The following is a 13835-nucleotide window of genomic DNA, read 5'->3' on the forward strand; positions in this document are numbered from 1 at the left end:
AGAGTGGCTTTTCTTCTTTCTGGTCTTATTTGTGTGTGGCTGCAGCATGCACATACACATGCGCGCCCACACACACACATACACACACACAACCATCTTTAAATCCTGTGATTGGATAGGACAGAAGCCACGGCTTTGGGATTAGCACATACACCGGATTTACGTTTTCAGGCAAACATGTTGCCGACACTGGACTAAGGGATAGCCTTTTCTGTTCCTCTGGCCGCTCTGAAAGCATTTTTCCTTACAAGAAGCGGGTGAAGAGTTTGTTTTGAGCTCAAGCCAGAGGAAGGGCCAGAAGATGCCTTTTTTGATCAAGTGCATGCAAATAGGGCTTTTTGGAAAGAAAAGAGCAGACATACAGCTTTTGAAGGAAGACATCTTGGCCTCAAGATGGATCTGAAGGGGCACTCACGGCCGTCTGTGGGCACCACACATGAGAGACGCAACCCTTTTTGTGCAATTCTCATCAAAAGTTTGTGAATGGGCCTGTGGCGTTCATTTGGGTGTCAAATGCTTTCTCGATCCAAAATGCACCAAGGGATTGTCTCCCTGCCACTGAAAGAGAGTGTGGCATGAAGAAAAGATTGCAGGAGCTTCAGCACAGTCTAGCATCAGTGACGGGGGAAGGAAATAGCAGAATCTGAACCCAAGGTCTGCCTTGCATCCTTTGAAAGTCACCCTGCCTCTCTGGGGCCTAATGCCTTGTTCTTTCCTCCCCTCAGTGTCTTAAGTGAGCTCTTTTTTTTAATTTTTGAAAGCGCCTCCATCCAAGAAAACAATCTCAGGGTTTGTCTTCCAGTCTTGTGGAAGGACAGAACAAGTCTGGAATGAACAATTTTTGGCTGTGAATCAAAATAGCCTGGAACAATGTCTGACTTTTAATTCACAAATGCATTTTTTAAAAATCCACAAATAGATGCTTTTATTTGTAGAGAGTTTCTTGTTTCTGCTGCTGCTGTTGTGATACTTCTGGGGGTGTTTGTTTTTCTGCTGGAACCTTGTAACCGCCTAACCTCAACATCTTGGAGGTTACTTGCATCAGACTCAGGAGTGGCCTAGGGTTCCGGCATGGATATCTCCCGATCGCCTTTGCTCCGAAATAAGTTTTCTGTTGCCCGCCTGGCTGAGGAGTTTTTCTGGATTGGTGGGAGCATTGCAGCCACTCCCAAATGGAAAATGGGCCAGATAGGTAAGCTGAGAAAAGTTGCCTAGCTCTCTCTCTTGTACAATACAATGTCTTTAAGGCTTTGGGGCTTAAGAGGTGGTTAAGCACAGTTGTGGAAGGGGTTATACAGAGTGCTGTGCGTCCTCAGATAATTCTCAGCCTGTAGCATCTCTGTTCCTCGATGAAAAGTATTGCTTCTTTGAGATTGTGTTTCCACGACTTGGTGTCGGTGTAAATTGCAGCTGGCCATGCACTCGTCCGTTTAGGTAATCTTGCGTTCTTGTATTATTTTGTTCACTTCGGCAGTAAGATTTCAGCGAGGGTGCATAGACACAGCTGTACAAACACTCTTCCCTAAACCTCAGTTTGCTGAACTTTAATTACATCTTTGCTGTAAATTATCTTTTGGAATTTCAGAACAAGCTAATGCAGAATTTTCACTAGAATGTGAATCTGCACATAATTCAGAGGGACCAAACACATTATTTGCATCTCTTTTGCATGTTCTGGACCAGGAGTTCATTTCATTCTATTCCATTTCAGAATTCATTTGTATATGCTTTCTGAAGTAAAAAATTCGGTATGATTTCATAATTAAATAAGTATTTAAATATGATCTGCTTTTCAACATATTTATCTTACAAGACTCATTTCTGGAGAGCAAATGTGGTGTGTTGCTTTGAGTATTGGACCGGGGACCCAGGAGATCTGGGTTTAGATCCTTAGCCCCAAAGCTCAGTGGAAGACTTTGGGCTAATCTGGGACTCTCAGTCTGACCTACCTCACAGGGTTGTTGTTGTGAAGATAACATGGAAAGTTGAAGAAACTTATAAGCTGCCCTGGGTCTGCTTGATTTGAGAACAAATTACTTTTGCTTTGCTTCATTAGAGAACTTCATGGTAACAGTCAGAGAACTCCATGGTAAAATGCAGGGAAACATAGATTTTGGATTTGAAATAACAACAGAATCAACAAAAACCTCTCTAAGGGGGGAAAATCATAGCAGCAGTTCTACCAGGGCGGTTTTCATCTCAGCCAAGCACAGCGTGTGACATTAGAACTGATGATTCCTGAGCTTGCAGTTTTCCTCTTTCCTTCCCATCCATTTTTCTCTTGTGCCCCATGTCTTTTAGACAGTAAGCCTGAAGGGAGAGACTGTCTGGCTGTGGAGCCTCCGAGCTGCTCCAGGAAGCCCTTTTGCTAAAAAGTGGAGCACAGATTTTTCCAGTTGTTCAGTCAGTTGGTGGTCTGACTTGATATATGTTCCTGTTGTGTACTGTGCTGGTTTAACTAACTCACAGACTCCCAAACCTTTCTGATTCATTCTTCATGGATTTAGATTGTTGCTTTCCCTCATATTGTGCTTAGGCAATAGGAATTGCTGCCCAGGCTTGCTCGCAAATAAAAATACAGAATATGTTGTTAGGAAATGGCCTTCACCAGGAAAAGGGTGCCTTCCCACAAACCTTTCTCTGCCTTGCAAGCTGTGTGCAGAATTCCGGAATGAGAGCTCTTGATGCGTACCGGATCATCTTTTGACTCCCCCTGTGCTGAACCGTGTCGGAGTGGAACCTGTCAAGAATTTCTGGGCAATTTCGCAATGGCAATTCCTTCTCGGGGGCTGTTATTTCTACATGCCACCATTGCTGGATGATACAGCCTGTGAGCGACAAATGCATAGGTACCTTATGCTTGAGGACTCTGACCTTTGCAAACTGGAATATGAAGCAGCCTGTACTTCCCAGTCCGTAAATAAAGAGAGGTCTGGCAGAAAGAAAGCAGATGTGGACCTGTTCATAGTTAGGTTTGTTGGATGCCAAAAGACTGCTTGTTGGCTCTGCCAGCTCTCTGGGGGACTCGCAAGGGAGGTGCTGGAGCGGCTAGCTGAGACTAGTTTCTGAAGGAGCAAAGGCTACCGGCGGCTAGTGGCCATGGCTGTAGAGAATCTCTCACTTTGGTGGGGATTGCGTCAGCTTCACAGAGCAGCCGTGGGAGCGGCTGTGGTTTTTGTGTCTCCCGTGTGAGTGCCGCAGTACAAGTTGGCTTGCCGTTTTCGAAAAGGGCGGTGGTCCTTTCCGCTGACCTGGCAGGGATGCAGTGATGCTTTCAGCGGGCGTGGAATCTAGCCCACTGCGAGCCACCCCAGAGTCGGCGAGAGCGTGGCTTACGGCCGTGAAGGCCGGAGGGCCTTGGTGACATCCTACCTGCAGGATGCAGAGTGCGTCATTTTTGGAAGCCGAGACTGGAGCATCTCGGACACTGTGCCTTTGTGTCCCTTCTTGGGAAAGGAGGCGTCTTTGGCCAGCGCCACCAGGCACCGCCAGACAGTCCCTTTTCTGACGCTTGTGCTTTCTCCCGGCGAAAAAGAGTTGGTTGTTCTCCAATTAACACTTTCTGCCCCGTGGGATGCAGCTGCCTCTCTCATGTTCCCGGCAGCCCCTGTGTGGAGTAGCCGGTGGCAGTGAGGAAAGGTTATCCAGAGATGAGCGGGTTAATATCTGTGAACATCGGCTGGAAAAACTGAATGCATTCTCATCTTTTGCACTATGAGTCAAAACACATCGCATATGCATGACCCAGCCTCACCCAGGAGCCTCCCAAAACCGGGAATCAGCATGAATTGCAGCTCTGAATGCAGAAAGCTGGTGCAGTTGGGCGCATGTGTACCTTAGGAAACACCAAAGCCCTTCCCTTGGTACACATCGGCCTTTGTTAGACGGAAAGTTTTTGGGATGGGCTTTCAGGGAAAAGGGAAAAGAGAAGGCTGCCGTGGGGTGACAGACGGGTCCAAAGCGCCATGCCTGTGCTCAGCACTGGTTAGAAGGTTGTGGGGACCTGTGGACAAGCTCACAACTCCTCACCACTGTCATGGCTGGTCCTCTCTCCCTCTGAGCCTCAAGTGCACTGATGGGAGGGGAGGGGGGGAACAAATATGGTGGCACCCCCCAGCCCCAACATATAACGGGCCGAAGGTGCCAGAACCGAGATGCTGACCAAGCATCAGGAGAAACACCCTGTCTTTTAGAACAGTAGTGGAACCCATGACCTAGGAAGGTGGTGGGCTCTCCCAGCCTGGGGTCATTCAAGGTGGAGCTGGAAGGCATCTGAGGGGGATGCTTGGACCTGGAGTCCCCCCCTGAGCAGGAGGTTGGACCCAGTGATCCAAATCAGTACCCAAGTTCTAATGCCCTCGTCTGGCATCTTCTTCAACTGCTGCCTCACTTCAAGAAATCATGTACTTACTATGCTAATAACGATGCCCCTGTTAATTTTTAATGCCCCCCTTTCCTTTCCATACTGCAAAGCAACCACTCTAAAGGCAATTTGTCCCAGTGCACCTGTGTGAATTTTTATAGACTTTTCAAGATATTTTTAATGATCTGCATGACCCAGGTCCCTCTCCATCCTTTCCTTCTATGATGTATATTTAAGCTTGGGGCAGGTCGAGTGCCAACACAGACTGCCGATGAGTCCTCCGATGGGAAGGGATGTCAGCATTTTGGAAGACAAAATGGGAGAGTATTGTCTGCCTGAGGGGCAACTGGCAGTCCAAGACCAGAAGTTGGGCCGTCTTGAAGTTGACAATATGAAGATGCGTTCCTATTATGCAAAATGGTGGTATAGGTGCCATTAAGATCCCAGCTTGTCCTTGCATCTTCTGCAGTGCTGGAGCAGATGAGAAACATAAACAGAAGGTCTTCTTTGCAGCCACATCTCCAGCTGTGGAGTCCTCTGCCCCGAGAGGCTCAGTTTACCCTCTTTAACAGTGTTTCACAAAAACCTGCCTGCTTACACAGGCATTTCTTCAATCAGTTGTATGCATTGATTCAATGACTTTGTTTTTATCTGCTGGGCTTGCTTTTTTAATGATTGTTTTGGTTGTACTGGTGGGGTATTTTATTAGATTTTATCATAGAATCATAGGCAACTGATTGTCTTTGATTTTTCTTGCCATCCCGAGTGGCATGCAAGCGCCTGAAAGGTGCTTTAAAAAGATAGGTGTACATTTTTATTTAAGTAAGAGCTGTATAGATTCTTAGGCTTATAGAAACATAGGATAGCAGAGTTGGAAGGGGCCAAGAAGGGCATTAGATCCAACCCCCTGCTGTTGCAGGACACCAGTTTACACCAACCCACTTGAATGCCTCCGTTGTGGGAGAGCCCCCCACCTCTCCAGGCAGCTGGTCCCACTGCCGTGTTGCTCTGACAGTGAGGAAGCTTTTCCTGATGTCTAGCCTGAATCTGGGTTGTTGCCACTTGAGTTGGTTATTCATGTCCTGCACTCTGGTGTCAGTGAGAAGAGATCTTGACCTTCCTTTCTGAAGGAGAGATCTTGACCTTCCTCTTGAGCTACTTAGAGTGAGATATCATGCCTCCGCCCAGTCTTCTCTTCTCAAGGCTTGAACATACCCAGTGCTCTCAGTCTCTCCTCTTAGGGCAGTGTTTCCAGTCCCTGGATCCTTTTTGTTGCTCTCCTCTGGACCCTTTCTAACTTTTCTGCATCGTTCTTAAAGCTGGATGCAGTATTCTAGGTGAGATCTGACTACTGCGGGGTATAGGGGAACCTGTAGAACTATTAGAAGCCATTGAAAACAAAAGAATGAAACACCTCCTTTACCATGTGATCTGTGTTTTAACAAGAACTTAGTGGCACCCGAAAGATCAACCAATCTTTTATTTTGGCATATGTATTCCATGAACCACAGTGAACTTCATCGCGTTCACAAGAGGTGGCCCTCTGGTGGCAGGTTAGTGTATTCACGTGCATGGCCCAGGTATTCTGCATGAGGAAGAGGAGGCGCTTCATATAGATGAGAAGGTCCAGGTTCTCTGGACGGAGCTGCCTTGATCACCATGGGGTGGATTCATCCAGCATGTGCTCTTGGGATGCTCTGCTGTTGCACGGCATCCTGTGCATGAGCTAAACATTTGCCTAGTGTGTGTTTCATACACCACACAACACCCGACGATGGGACTGCTCCTCCAAGTTTTTCTTAGTCAATATCACCCTCTATTTTTCTCATTATTCCTAAGTTTTAGAGCACATGCTTAATATTTTAAGCTGCTTAATCTTCAGCTTTGTATTACATGTTGCTTGGACTGTTCACGGAGTGGAGGGGCAACCGAAGGGTATGCTAAATAAATAAATGGGAGTGCACAAATTAATTGTGAACGGTTGAGCCTAACAGCCATGAAATTCAAGAGGCAGTGATGGCTGTTGACAAAGCTCTGCAGAGCTTAAATGTTGATAAGACACAGAGTCGCTCTTCACAATAGCGGTAATTGAGAATACAGGATCTTCTTAGTCCTGTTGGGATGGGCCAGAATTGGTGGAGCCCAGAATTTATACATGAGGTTTTCATGTGAATAAAGACCTCCTCATTTCTGTAGATTCTTGGGAACTTGTGCCTGTCTGTCCTTCTGTCTGTTTTTTGAAGAACAAATGTCTAGTCCTATTTGCCAGGAAACAATTCAGAATTACCAAGCTGGTGCCACTAAGGACTTGAAAACAAGCTAGGAACTGGGCATTTGGTGAGATAAAACATCTGGACTTACTTGTAACTACGAGCTTAGGATACAGGGGAAATTTGTTCATTTCACATTTAACTTAAACCTAGAACCATAGTGTCACTGCAGTTCTCCTTTGATATTTGTATTTCTATACATTTGGCAATGGAATTCCCTAGTCAAATGTGTGCATTAGATCAAAGTATGCTTTAAATGCAGTGTAAGAGGAAAACGGCTTGGGAAAAGTTGCTTATTGGGCAAAGCTGCATGCAAAAATGTGCTTCCATTGAGAGGAAATGAAAAATTCTTAAATGAATTTTGAAATGAAACATTCTTAATAATTGGGGACAAAAATCTTAATCTGCAACCATTCAGTGAAGATAAGGCTGAAAAAAAAGGAGAGAAACCAAGAGATTCGTTCACTGGTGCATCAGCCTTCCTCCTTCCCTATATCCCAGGGGTGAGCAACCTGGTATGTTCCATCAGCTCCAACAAGCATGCCCAATGGTAAAGGAGTAGGGGAGTTGTGGTCCTAAATGCCTGGAAGACATTTCATTGTTTAACCCTGTTCTAAACCACACAGCTGCATTCATCCAGCGGCCTCTTCCTCCCCTTCGTGCCTGTTGGCAAACATAATTTTCCCGCCTGGGATGGAAGCACGGTCTGCTCGGTGCCTGCCTTTTGGAGTAACCCTTCTATGTTTCCTCTTATTTCACAGTGGAAAAATGTATGAACTCCATGCAGACGGGCACTCAAATGATCAAACTCCGCGGCAGTTCCAAAGGTCTTGTCCGTTTCTACTACCTGGATGAGCACAAGTCCTGCATTCGCTGGAGACCCTCCCGAAAGAACGAAAAAGCCAAAAGTGAGTGTGCGGAGTGGGAGGGTATGACGGGGGGGGGGGCGAGGGTAAGTCCGGGTGCTGGGTGGGCAAACCGGGAAGTGCCCCGTGACACAAGATTCTCCCCATGGAGTTTCTCCGCTCTTGTGTAACCTACTTTTCCCACCGGCCATGCTCAGAGGAAGGGAAGCAGAGAAGCCCGTAGCTGCTTCCTCGCTCAAGTGCTTCTTCTCAGTCAAGCAGGAGACAGCAACGCATGGGCGTTTGAGTGTCTGGGACCTAGCAAACATTTACGAAGAGTCAGAATGGCTTGGCCCCTGCAGTAGGCCAAGAATGCAAGGCCCACTTACAAGAATGCACCTTCTTTGCGCTATTGCAGCCTATTTATCCAGCCAGGGATGTAGGACTATTTCATTTAACAGGCCCCATTCAAAGCTCCAAACACAAATGTGGGTACAGTGAGAAAGCAGCTTTGTGGAGGGCAGGGGACCCATGGAGGGTGACTTGCCTGAAGAAGGAATCTGGCTTGGGGATGGGAATTGGTCTTTCTCTCTCTCGCTCTCTCCCCTCCCCGTCCCGTCCCTCTCTCCCCCCCCCCTCTGCATGCATGTGCACCCACAGAGTGTACAGGTGCAAACCTAGGTTTGTCACTGGGGGTCAGCTGAGCAGGAATCCAGAACCAAACCTGTATATTCATGTTTTCAAAGACGCATTTGAAGCACTTTAGCAGTTCACCTTAAAGACAGACCTTTGAAGAGAGCACTGAGGTTCAGTCCCAGCCTCTCCTCCTTCAGAAGACTGGGAGGAGCAGGCTGTGGAGGCTCTTTCTCCAGCTGAGATCTGTCATGAATCCGAGGTCAGGCTCCCATGTTCAGTGAATGAGTCCACAGGCTCTCACGCTCTCCAGCCTCGGTCTCCCCTGTGGCTCAGAGGAAAGACTTGGTTCAGGAGTAGTCTTCATTCAGGAACACGTCCTCTGCCACCTGAGGATGTCCCAGGCTGGAGGCGGTAGCTCTGTTCATCTCCAGCAGCGGTGGGACCAGACTCTCCCTGAGAGGTTCCCACTAGCATGCATCTGTCCAGGGTCCTGGAAGACGATGCCTGCGGGCCTTCCCTGCCCACCTCCCTGGGTGTGATTCGACCTTGCTCTTCCAGTGCATGCAGTTGTCCGGGGTGGTGCCTTGAGCTGGATCGCTTGCCTCTGAACACAACATTCTGCTGGAACCCACGTCTGCCTGTGGCCACCAAGAGGAACAGAAGGTTCCTTGGGGATGTGTTGCTAACCAGATTAGACCAAACAGCCTGAGCCCATGTAAGGCTTCTCGGAAGGGGAGTTCATAGGAAAGCTGGGAATTAGAAAAACTGCTGTGGGTGCCACCACAAAATGCTTTATCAGTGGCTCACCACTTCGACATCTGCTTGTTGTGTCGTTGGATCTTAGGCTGTGCCTTGTTCAGTAAAAACCATTGTTTCGCTTCTGCTGGGCATTTCTGCAGTGTCTCTTTAATAAGGGATTATGTTTTCAGTTAACTGCTGGCAACTCAGTTCAGCTACTGCTTCCTTTAAGCAATATATATCAGCAATGTCTGGTAGTTGTGTGTGTGTGTGGAGGGGGAAGGATATTACACCAATACATTGTGTAGCAAAACAGTTTTTAATATTCACAGATGCATGCACACCTTTAAATTATTTACCTGCCTCATGGAAATTAGCAAATGGTCAGAGAAAATACTTCTCCACTCCCTTTGGACAGCTAAAAGACTGATATTATAACCCTGAAAGGATAACCACTCATCCGTGCAATGGACTGAATATCTTAAAACACTTTTTTTGAATGGCTGGCATACGAAGCATATCTTCAAATGGATACTTATTTGGCTATTTGGTCAGCCTTTGCTAATACCTATAATTTCTAGAAAACTGTATACATTTCGTGCAAGTTCATGTATGCATATATTACAGGAGAGGCAGAGGAGAAAGATGTAAGACCTTTTGAGTTCTTTAACAGGAAAAGGTGGCATGTAAATCTAATAAATCACAACATAAATATTAAAAAGTAGATAATAGAAGAAAAATGAGTGCCGACAGGCTCCACACTGGGGAACCCTCTGCAGACACCCTGTTTGGAACGCTGGAGGAGTGCATGGGAAACTCAAACGCGTTTGCATTTCTGTGAACCTGACTTGCCGATTCGGCATCAGAACACCTTTTTCTGAGACACATGGCTTCTGCAGATTTTATTTTTTTAACTTCAGGGTTGGGGGTGGGGGGGATTTGTGCAAGTTTGTGCTTGGGTTAATTTGTGTTACTGCTGATGCACAGTTCCACAAATGGGACAGCATTCTCATGGTCCCTGAAGACACCCAATCCCATCAATTACTGGACAAGGAACAAGTGCCACTCGACAATCTATGAACTATGAATGGAACAGATTTAATAAAATCCATGCAATGCTGAATTAGAAGGAACAGTGGCCTCATTTGGCAAATGGCAGCTTCATGTGGTCATATTTGTAAGAGGAAAGTTTTGCGATTGCATTTGAACGATGCAAGCCTTAGAAACCTGGACGCAGAACATGTCTTGAATTTGAGGGTTTTAAAGTCAGGAGTGGCAGCCTGTGGACCCCCAGACTCTTAACTTGCATTTGCTCCAGTTAGCATGGCCAGTGCCCAAGGATCATGGGTGTTGTAGTCCAACAGTGTCTAGAAGGCTGCAGGTTTCCCACACCTATTTTAAGCCCACAATAAACTGAGCGAAGTCTGCATGATCTCAGTTTAAAGCAGAAACAAGAGGGGAAAGCCCCGGCTGCTCCATGGGGCATGTTTCTGCTTCTAAGTACCATTGAAGAGGCCTGCTTTGCAGAACTGCCTGGCGACACCAGGTGGAGCCCTAGCTCAGGGAGAAAGTGGCAGACTCTGCATGCCAAAGGTTCCAAATGCAAGGGGTGGCATCTGCTTGTAGGGGCCGGAAAGGCTGCTCCCCGAAATTCTCGGGAGCCACTGCCTGTCAAGGACTAGATGCACCAATGTTTTAACAAGAACTTAGTGGCACCCGAAAGGTCAACCAAACTTTTATTTTGGCATATGTATTCCATGAACCACAGTGAACTTCATTGCGTTCACAAGGGGTGGCCCTCTGGTGGCAGGTTAGTGTATTCACGTGCATGGCCCAGGTATTCTGCATGAGGAAGAGGAGGTGCTTCATATAGACGAGGAGGTCCAGGTTCTCTGGACGGAGCTGCCTTGATCACCATGGGGTGGATTCATCCAGCATGTGCTCTTGGGATGCTCTGCTGTTGCACGGCATCCTGTGCATGAGCTAAACATTTGCCTAGTGTGTGTTTCATACACCACACAACACCCGACGATGGGACCGCTCCTCCAAGTTTTTCTTAGTCAATATCACCCTCTATTTTTCTCATTATTCCTAAGTTTTAGAGCACATGCTTAACATTTTAAGCTGCTTAATCTTCAGCTTTGTATTGAAAGCTGAAGCAACTTCCTGGTTGCTGGGAAGCCCCTCTTACACCTCCTTATTTTCGTCTCCCCCTTTTTTCCCAGTCTCTATAGATTCGATCCAGGAGGTGTGCGAAGGGAAACAGTCAGAGATCTTCCAGCGCTACGCCGATGGCAGCTTTGATCCCAACTGCTGCTTCAGCATCTACTATGGGGACCACATGGAGTCTCTTGACTTGGTGTCATCCAGTGGAGAGGAGGCCCGGACGTGGATCACCGGTCTCAAGTACCTGATGGCTGGGATCAGCGACGAAGACAGCCTGTCGAAACGGCAGAGGACGAGAGACCAATATCCTTCCTGAGATGCGGGAGGATGCAGTGCCCATGTGTCTCATCCTCGCTTCCACTGCAGCTGCCCCTTGGCTTGCCCTCTTCCTCTTCCTCTGGCCCCGGCCCATGCCACTGGCCCGAGGAATGGCCAACACAGGCAGTAGCTCTTGCTCCTTGCCCATGTGTCTTTCCTGGATTTCCCCTCAGAACAAGTGAGGGACAAAGAACTGAATTTGGCTAAATTTAGCCTCCCAGGTGAGCCCACCTAGCTAGCAGTGCTTTGGCTAGGGCCCACCCCAAGCCTTCCCTCTCCAGGGTCAGGGTGGAGAAGAATCCCACTGTTATCTCTGATCAGTGCTTGGAAGTAGTAGTGGAACACCTGCTCCTTATCCCTCCCATAGGGAGACGCAAGCTCCAGTCCCCACCACCTCCAGCGAATGGTTTCAGATATGAAGGCAGGAGGAGGCTCTTCCCTCTGCCAAAGGTCGTGGGGAGACATGCACAGCACTAGAAAAAGGGGACCAATGATTGAGAAGAGGACGCGCTTTATAGCCTGTAGGTGGCCTTCCAAACGCCCTCTTTCTGTGAGTGCTTATTGTTTTGGAGTTGCGGGGGAAGGAGTCCTTGTGCGGTTCTGAGCTGCCTCCCTTTTGCTCGGTCTTGGAGAGTTTTCCCTTCTCTTTCCTTGACTCGCGCTCAATGTGGTTGAAGCAAACCTTTGACGAAGCGGATAAAAACGGTGATGGCAGCCTGAGCATTAATGAAGTGCTCCAGCTGATGCACAAGCTGAACGTCAACCTGCCCAGACAGAAAGTCAAGCAGATGTTCAAGGTAATGCGCGGTGGTCACTGCTGCACGGAGTGAGGCAAACAGACTCTCTGGGGTGATCGACCTCAACAGAGACACTTCCCTGAGAGCTCAGGGTCTGGCTTGCCCTCCCATCTCTGGCATCTCCCACACTGTTCTTATCAACAAGTATCATTATTGCACATTTGTGTGTGAGTCACACAACTCCCACAGGACCACAATGGCTGGAACCTTCATTCCCAGGCTCCAGCATCCCCTTGAAGGGAGTTCGTTTCTAGGATCGCCACCAAACCTCTGCCTCATAGGAAGCACAGACAGAGTCTTGTAGTTTTCTCCTCAGTTGGATGTCGAGGAGTGCTAAAGTGCAGAGAAAGAAAGAAAGAAATTTGAGAAGAGTAGCTAATTTTTCCCCACAGATTCCATTCCTCCTCTTCTATAAATGAGTCATGATCAGCCTTAAAGGTGCCTGGAAAGAAACCCTGGTTGCTCAGCCGTGATGCAAAATCCCCTTGCAGATTCTCCCAGGCATCGTGTGCCACGAGACCAAATGTTCACGCTGGAAATGACTTCTATGAAGGTAGGCCGTCTGGTGCTCTCCAGATGTTTTGGGCTACAGCTGCCAGAACCCTGGACCTTGGCTGTTCTGGGTGGATTTACTGGAGTTTAGTCCAAAACATCAGGAAGGCAGTTGCTGGCTCTGGCAGGTATTTGTCAAGCTGCTTTCCCCTCAGGTCTCCAGGCCTTTGTTTGCCTGCAGTGAGATGCTTGCGGGCTTAGAGAATGGGCTGACGTGGCTTATTCTTGGTGCCTGGGCAACTTCTAGGTGGAGGAGCTGGATGGCCAGATCCTTTCAGGTCCACAGTGCACTCATCCTGTCCAGAAAGGCGTTGACTTGGGCAGCCAAAGGGACCCCCCCTAGAATCATAGAAATGGAGCTGAAGGGGGACTCCCTGCTGAAGCATCGTGAATGGGTGGCTGGGAGCTACATCTTGGATGCCTCTGTTTTGGGAGAGCCCACAACTACGTGTCAGCACTGCCGTGAACACCGTCTCTCCCATGCTTAGCAGTTCTTGGTAGATCGCATCCTCTGCCTCTGGACCCGTCTTTGCTCCCACCTCCATCGCTGCTTCCTTCTGCTGCTGGGAAATGGGCCCCTCGAAGCATCACCCCCATGGACAGGCCGTTCGACTTGGAACTCTCCCTCACCCCAGGCAACTTTTTGTAGGGTCCTCCCATCATGGTGGGAGAGGAAGCCAGTGGGCTGGAAGCAGTTCCTTCCCAGCTCATGTCACTTTGTCTTGTTTTAAACAAACCTATCCAGTGTGTGTGTGTGTGTATGTATTTATTTAAAATATTTATATGCCGTCCTGTTCGCAAAAAGCCTCAGGACGGCTTACAGCATGAAATATAACATAAATAAATTCCTGTCCCACACTGGCTGCAGTTAAAAACATAGAAAAGACAATATTAAAACTTATTAAAATACCGCTGGAATAAAAAGGTCTTAGCCTGGCACCGAAAAACAAATCACGACGGCGCCAGGCGGCCCTCTTTGGGGAGTGCATTCCACAGTTGGGGTGCCACCGCAGAGAAGGCCCTCCTCCGGGTACTCACCCTCCTGATGTCTCTCACGGAGGGCTCCCGGAGGAGGGCCTCTGCTGCCGATCTCAAGGGGCGGGAGGGCAAATATGGAAGAAGTTCCAGCTTGTGGAACACGAAAGCTCTC

At 48.0% G+C, this 13835-nt stretch overlaps 1 protein-coding gene across 1 annotated transcript in view; it reads left to right on the plus strand.

Moving 5' to 3' along the window:
- The first annotated feature begins 1071 nt into the window (after window positions 1-1071).
- PLCH2 (phospholipase C eta 2) overlaps window positions 1072-13835 on the plus strand; it is a 94017-nt gene continuing 81253 nt past the window's right edge. Inside the window, exons 1-4 of the mRNA XM_044445420.1 lie at window positions 1072-1192; window positions 7395-7541; window positions 11078-11321; window positions 12004-12133. Of these exons, the coding sequence (XP_044301355.1) occupies window positions 1072-1192; window positions 7395-7541; window positions 11078-11321; window positions 12004-12133 (642 nt within the window). The remainder of the gene's footprint in view (window positions 1193-7394; window positions 7542-11077; window positions 11322-12003; window positions 12134-13835) is intronic.

The sequence above is a fragment of the Varanus komodoensis genome, unplaced genomic scaffold (assembly GCF_004798865.1).
Source record: "Varanus komodoensis strain SLA01 unplaced genomic scaffold, ASM479886v1 scaffold48, whole genome shotgun sequence".
Lineage (NCBI taxonomy): Eukaryota > Metazoa > Chordata > Lepidosauria > Squamata > Varanidae > Varanus > Varanus komodoensis.